General features: G+C 35.9%; 1 protein-coding gene across 1 annotated transcript in view; it reads right to left on the reverse strand.

Moving 5' to 3' along the window:
* Window positions 1–976: 976 nt before the first annotated feature.
* Window positions 977–7,455, reverse strand: part of c4b (complement C4B (Chido/Rodgers blood group)) — a 66,124-nt gene continuing 59,645 nt past the window's right edge. The window contains exons 35-39 of the mRNA XM_073847832.1: window positions 5,727–5,955; window positions 5,502–5,594; window positions 5,304–5,387; window positions 5,019–5,151; window positions 977–4,870 (exon numbers count right to left, since the gene is read on the reverse strand). Coding sequence (XP_073703933.1) covers window positions 4,729–4,870; window positions 5,019–5,151; window positions 5,304–5,387; window positions 5,502–5,594; window positions 5,727–5,955 — 681 coding nt within the window. The 3' untranslated portion in view covers window positions 977–4,728. The remainder of the gene's footprint in view (window positions 4,871–5,018; window positions 5,152–5,303; window positions 5,388–5,501; window positions 5,595–5,726; window positions 5,956–7,455) is intronic.

Raw genomic sequence — 7,455 nt, forward strand, 5'->3', positions numbered from 1 at the left:
GAGAACCTGTCAAAAGCCTTGTTGCAGCATTTTGGACCAGTTGTGAGTGGTTAAGCAATGAATTATTAATGCCAACATATAAGGACTTGCAGTAATCTAACCTTATGAATACAAAGGCATGAATAACTTTTTTCCAAATCACACATAGACAAAAATGGTTTCACCTTGGCTATTAATCTCAAGTGATAAAAACAGGATCTAACCACAGGAAATCTGTTTTTCAATCTTTACTATCAAAAATAACAAACTTTTGCACTACCGACTTACAAAAAACAGGCCAAACTGCCCAAATCAGATTATTTGGAGCTCCAAACCACACAACTTCAGTTTTGTCTTCATTTAGATTTAAAAAAATTGAGGACAGCCATAGTTTAACTTCTTGTAAACAGGACAACAACTGATGCTATACGTCTGCGATGCTTTACAACATCAACACAGATAGGCTAGCATGTTTATTGTTTTTTTTTCTGTCATCCACAACGAATTCCATCACATCTGCGACACTGGCTAATAGGAGGAAAGAAGCGCCTTTGTACATGTTTTCAAACAAGCTGAAACAATAGAGAGACAATGGTCTACACTCTTAAATATAAAGGTGCTTTAAAAGGTTCTTCACAGCGATGCCATAGAAGAACTATTTTTGGTTCCAGAAAGAACCATTCAGTCAAAGGTTCTTTAAAAAACTTTCTATTTCTTACCTTTTTATAATCTGAAGAACCTTCTTTTGCCACAATGAATATTTTGTGAAACAGAAAGGTTCTTCAGATGTTAAAGGTTCTTTATGGAGTCATTTAGACAAAAAGGTTCTTCTATGGCATCATGAAGCACCTTTATTTTTAGAAGCGTAGTCAGCCTTATCAATGACAAAACGCACCTTGTTAAAGACAGCAAGTGAACACAACAAGACTTAAAGAGTCAAAATCGCATAATCTGACAAAGTGACTTTCGCAACCAACAAAGAATTGTAAGTATGAAGTGGGATTTAAGCGTTTATTTTAAAATAGCGATGAACAATTAGCGTACTGAGAAAGATACTAATGTATTCTCCTGTTTAGGTTTTTTAAATGAACCTTTCAAATCTGATGAAATGGCATATATATTGCATTCCCAGATAAACATTATAATAAAGTCAAACTCAACAATATGTAGAGATGTAGTTTGAGTCACTCAACACATGTAAATGATAACAGTTTGTGTGGAGATGTATTTACTGTGTGGGTTATAGACTCTCTGTATATTGAAACTGACATTTTATTGTGGTTTTAGTGTTGCGTTTTATGTTTTGAAACTGTTTTTGCATATTGTACAGCACTTTGGTCAATGGTCGGTTGTGTGAAAGTGCTCAATGAATACAGAAAAAGAAGAAAAGAAAAAGGTTGACACAATACACAAGATAAAATGACTGAATCTTGCGTCCCGACACTCATGAATTTATGAATTCCCACAACACCCTACGTCAAGCAGATTATGCCAAAATCAGCCTAAAATCGTGTAGTTTGAACCGGGCTTTAACCCTCACTCTGAGTTGATGTCCACATATTCAAGAAATAACAGTGGCTGTAGCATTACTGTTTAAAGAAGTGGCCAAATAGCACCGATTAAGTGGACATTTGACTTAAAAATTGTGTTTAGTCAATATAAAACAAGGATTAGATCACACAGTACAGTGTAAAGTTGTGAGGCTGTTGGCACCCTCTGCAGTCATTTATTATAATGAATAATGTATGTTACCCTTATAGCACACGCACATCTTGGAGACGTGTATTTGTCGTCTGCAAATAGTGTTTGCTCATCTGCAATACGTCTATAGGACGTCTCCTATCAGATGTCAAATAGACGTCTATTAGATGTCTTTAGGATGTTTATGGTTTAGAAGGTATGTAAAACTTTTGTTCAATAAAACCACATAATTACTCGATTTTGTTAATTTATTTGAACTAATTATTATTGCCTCATTGCTTTTATATATGTATTTTAAGTCATTTTAAAGGATATTGTTAATTTAGGTATATTATTATTATTTAAAAAAATATATATATTTTAGTATATATCTAATAATATATTAGAATGATTTCTGAAGGATCATGTGACACTTACGACTGAAGTAATAGCTGATGAAAATTCAGCTTTGCATCACAGGAATAAATTAAATTTTAAAGTATATTACAATAGAAACCATTATTTTATATTGTAATAACGTTTCGCAATATTACAGTTTTTTCTATATTTTTGATTAAATAAATGCAGCACTGATGAGCATAAGAGACTTTCTTTAAAAACATTACAACTCTTACTGACTCCAAACTTTTGACCGGTAGTGTATATATATATATATAGTTACCCGATTAATTGTCAGAATAATCGACCAATTACTTGATTACCAAAATATAGTGACAGCTCTAATGACTAGCTTACACCAAATAGAAACTGTTTGTGTTTTTGTTACTTTGGTCTATGATAATGATCTACCAGCTTAAACCAGCTAGAAACCAAAAATCAGCTTGATCGCCAAAATGCTTTTGGCTTTTTTTTTTTTTTTTTGGACCAAATTATGGTCTAGCTGCTAATGACCAGCTAGAAACCAGCTGCCATGTCCCCAAAAACAGCTTGACCACATTTACCTGCTGTTTGTGTTTTTTGGTCTAAAATAATGATCTACCAGCTAATGACCAGCTTAAACCATTTAAAAACTAGCACTATGTTCTAAAAACCACCAGCTTAATCACCTAAAAATGACATGACCAGATAGTAGCTGGTTTATTGCTCTTCTAAATTTGTCGGTCTAATAGACCAGCCAGAAACCAGCTAGCTACCATGTTCTAAAAACCAGCATGACCAACTTTTCCTGAGAGAAGTAATGTCTGAGAAGTGTATGTAATTGTCGGCATTGGTTGGCATTTGTCTGTGAAGTGTGAATTAGCCTTAAAAATGGTATGATCAGGTTGTAGCTGGTTTGTTGATAGTCAGGTTCTTGCTTGCACAAGCTAATGCAGCTAGAATCCTACCAGTTTCAGTTAGACATGAAAACAGACTTTGCTGACTGGTTTGATTTAAGTTTGAATATATTTTAGGCTACACCAAAATGAAAGTTGGCAAGGTCATGCTGGAAAATCTAAAAATTCTAGATATGCATAACAAGTGAATGAAGGTGATTTTAAGAGATGCAGAAGCATTTGCCTGAATACAGCATTTATCCTTTTTCCAAATGAAAATATGTACATTTCTGACTGCATATTTGTTCAGGCTTTACTGATTCAAACGTAATGAAAAGTTTAATGGTGACAGCACAAACAAGGCGAGCATTGACCTGAGCACGATTGAAGTGATGGCCAATCCCACCGTGTTGCTTATGTTGGACCTACTCTCAGAGATTAGAATATGAGAGTATAAAGCCTGGGTCTGTTCCTTTCCTTCTCTACTCTCAGTGCTCTCACCTCCTTATGTCCTCTCCAATAGATTCAAAGAAGCTTTCCTACCATAATAAAACAAGAGTTTACACTAAGAACTAAGAACCTTAACACAGACACACATATAATCTTGGCTTCCAATGGAGATTGTATTATTATTGGGCCTACTATTTTTGTGACATTAATTGTGATAATTGCAAGACAACTTTTAAGTGTATAAACGTCCACTAGTGTAATTTCATTTGAAATTCATGACTAAATCAGTCAGAACATCATTCAATATATTTGGTGGTGCTATATATTTACATTTGTATTGAATCATTCAGCAGATGCCTTTTTCAGTTTAAAAATAAAAAAGATTTAATAAATCAAGAGGGTAACAATTTTATTAAATCAAATAATTTTTGTATTTGCTCAAGTTCTACTCAAGTTCTGTGGAACTAGAAACAAATGTGTTTGCATTTGTCTGATAATTATGCAAATATAATTGGAGAGTCAATTCTTTGATAATTGATTCTAGAGCCTTAACCGGTTTTATTCTCATCTCAAATGATCACAATCATCATTTCTCCATCCCTCGCTATCTTAGCGTTTAGTTTTCTGCTCCTTTTGGTATCTTCTAAATGAAGCGTCTGCTTTTTCGCGCTGAGTGGGCGATACTATCCGTGGTTCACTTGAGGTTTTAGCTGCTTCATATGGATTCTGTGACGCACTGCCCTTTCAGCCTCCTCTTCAGTGGAGTGTGCGCGCTGTTGTACACGTACTCGCCCCCGCCCTCCACTTGCCTGCAGATGTTACCGAGTTTGCCGTGAACACAGAAGCCCCTCTCACACTCTCAACTGCCAAGTGAAATGAGTCTTCAAAAAAATAAATACACCTATGTAGGGAATCTGAATCACCCCACTATAACGAATCACATCTCAAAGACTGGAGCGGCATGAAATTCAGTAAGAGGATGTGAAGGAGGCCTCAAAAGTGTATTTCTGTAACCTACATTGATGTGTGTTGATTTATCTGTGTGTGGTCACTGTTGATCTGCTGAGCTGTCTCCTAAACACAGATTGCCTTATATACATAATAGAAGAAAACAAATGTGGCTTTTATGGACGTTATTGTGATTATTTCATAGATACTGACTTTAAAATGTCTTGTAAACACAATTATTTGAAGTTATGATAAACGATAGGCTGAAACATATGCATGTCATACAGGTTCTCTATTACCAGAATCTGCAGCAAGTTTACAATTCAGAATAAATGTAGAATCCTTTTCTGCTGTAGTGATATGTTGAGTAACTACATTTTCTTAATTGCAGTTCAGACTACAAGTTGCATCCATTAACTTGGTACTCTTTTACAAACTCTTTAAATTCCTTGCAGTATTTCTTGTTGACTGATGCTCTGCATGTTGAGGCTGACAGTTTCTCCTCAACCCATGTTTTTGAATCCAACAGGTACTGCATGCTGAGAGAGAGGGAGTTCATGTGTATTAGCTTAAAGATTAAATGTAGGACTGTCAATACAATAAAACAATACAATACAATTCACCCAAACATCTTATTTCAATAGGACATACATTGACTGTGTAATAAATACATGTAAATGTACTTACTTTCCGTTAGAGTCTTTGGTGGGGCCATCAGTGCCCATGATAAGGTACGTCTTGCCCTTTATCAGCTCACCCTTGCAGTGCCTTCTCTTAGCAAACACTCGTGTGCTGTCTGTGCTCACAATTGTGTCTCCCACTGAGGTTCAGAGGTTAAACTTTTAAATTATATGAGCATATCTAGTAGATTAACAAACTCAGTACAGTGTCATTTTTATCTAAAATGTATTTTTAAAATGCTCATGTCATGATCTGTATTGCAATGCATGTGAAGACTATACTATAACTTACAAAATCGGAGGACCACTGTCACAGATGTTGAATACAACATAAAATTGCTCTCTTCAGTAACTGAATCCACAGTGACTTCAAATGCTGTCAGGAAAAGAATATGAATAATTAATAGGTTCACAATTTCTTTGTATTTTATTGAAAATATTTTACTCTCTTAGGATTCGTTAGTGTTTGTATAAATACGGAATCACAAACCATAGTCAATGTTGGTGTGGTAACAAGCATAATCAGATCTGTTCTTTTTGGTGATTTCCATGTCAATTGTTTTCTTCTCTGTGAAACAACCTCCTGATAAAACAGACATCATTACATATGTTGGCATAAAACTGAAAGTGATTATTGGATTAGTGTAGATATGCTCACTGGTTTTTATATGGGTTTATGTTTGTTTGAATGGTAAACAAATGACTGAGAACCTACTTTCTGCACATTGACACACATCATCTGAGCACAGGACAGAAACTGCCTTACTCCTCTTGGGGGCACTGTACAGCACTGAACATCTCCTGTCTGTGAAAATACATTTACTCTTTGTATTAAAGTTGGTTTCAAATGGCTTTATAACATTTCTGTTTATAACAACCTGTAGCAGATCTATAGTAGCCAACATTAGAAGTGGATCAAAACCTTTCATCAAAGTTTTCCTAAAACCAAAACAATACCTGTTCTTGTCTTAGGATAACATTGATGAAAATTTTTGATTCACTTCAAATGTTGACAAGTAGTTTAACACTGTGAATATCATCAGCATGCTCCATTTTGAGTTTCATGACAAAACTTGGCATTTATTCATTTATTTATCTGTTTTTGGTTAGATTACAATGTTTATGACCTTATCTACAGTGAAGGAAAAAATTATTTGATCCCCTGCTGATTTTGTATGTTCGCAGACTGACAAACTAAATGATCAGTCTATAATTTTACAGAATAACAACGAAAAATAGGGGAAAAAAATGCATTTCAAAAAAGTTATAAATTGATTTGCATTTTAATGAGTGAAATAAGTATTTGATCTTCTATCAATCAATACAACTCCCTCTAAAAGGGAGTGCTCCTAATCTCAGCTTGTTACCTGTACGAAACACAAAATAAATGCCAGTCTCCCTTGGTCTGGGGCTCCATGCAAGATCTTGCCTCAAGGAGTTTTAGTGATCATGAAAATGGTAAGGAATCCGCCCAAAACTACACGGGAGGATCTTGTCAATGATCTCAAGGCAGCTGGGACCAAGATAGTCATCAAGAAAACAATTGGTAACACACTACACCACGAAGGCCTGAAATCCTGCAGCGCCCACAAGGTCCCCCTGCCCAAGAAAGCACATGTACATGCCTGTCTGAAGTTTGCCAATGAAAAGCTGAATGATTCAGAGGAAAACTGGGTGAAAGTATTGTGGTCAGAGGAGACCAAACTTGATCGCTTTGGCATCAACTCAACTTGCCGTGTTTGGAGGAGAAGGAATGCTGCCTATAGCCCCAAGTACACCATTCCCATTGTCAAACATAGAGTTGAAAAAAACATTACGCTTTGGGGGTGTTTTTCTGCTAAGGGGACAGGTCAACTGCACTCCATCAATGGGACGATTAATAGGGCCATGTACCATCAAATCTTGGGTGAGAACCTCCTTCCCTTAGCCAGGGCATTTAAAATGGGTCTTGGATGGGTATTCCAGCATGAGAATGACCCAAAACACACGGCCAAGGCAAGTGAAGTCACCTTTATTTATATAGCGCTTTTAACAATACAGATTGTGTCAAAGCAACTGCACAGTATTTAAACAGCACCATAGTGTGTAAGTAACGCATTATTGTAAATAATCAATTTTCAGTTAAAAACAAAGGAGTGGCTCAAAAAGAAGCACATTAAGGTCCTGGAGTGGCCTAGCCAGTCTCCAGAGCCTAATCCCATAGAAAATCTGTGGAGGGAGCTGAAGGTTGTGTGCAAACCTGGTGGCCAACTACAAGAAACGTCTGACCTCTGTGATTGCCAACACGGGATTTGCCACCAAGTACTAAGTCATGTTTTGCGAAGGGATCAAATACTTATTTCACTCATTAAAATGCAAATCAATTTATAACCTTTTTGAAATGTGTGTCTCTCGCTGTTCCAATAAACATACTATTAAAATAATAATTTGTTTGTTAGTGGGCA

Source organism: Garra rufa, chromosome 9, assembly GCF_049309525.1.
Source record: "Garra rufa chromosome 9, GarRuf1.0, whole genome shotgun sequence".
Classification (NCBI taxonomy): Eukaryota; Metazoa; Chordata; class Actinopteri; order Cypriniformes; family Cyprinidae; genus Garra; species Garra rufa.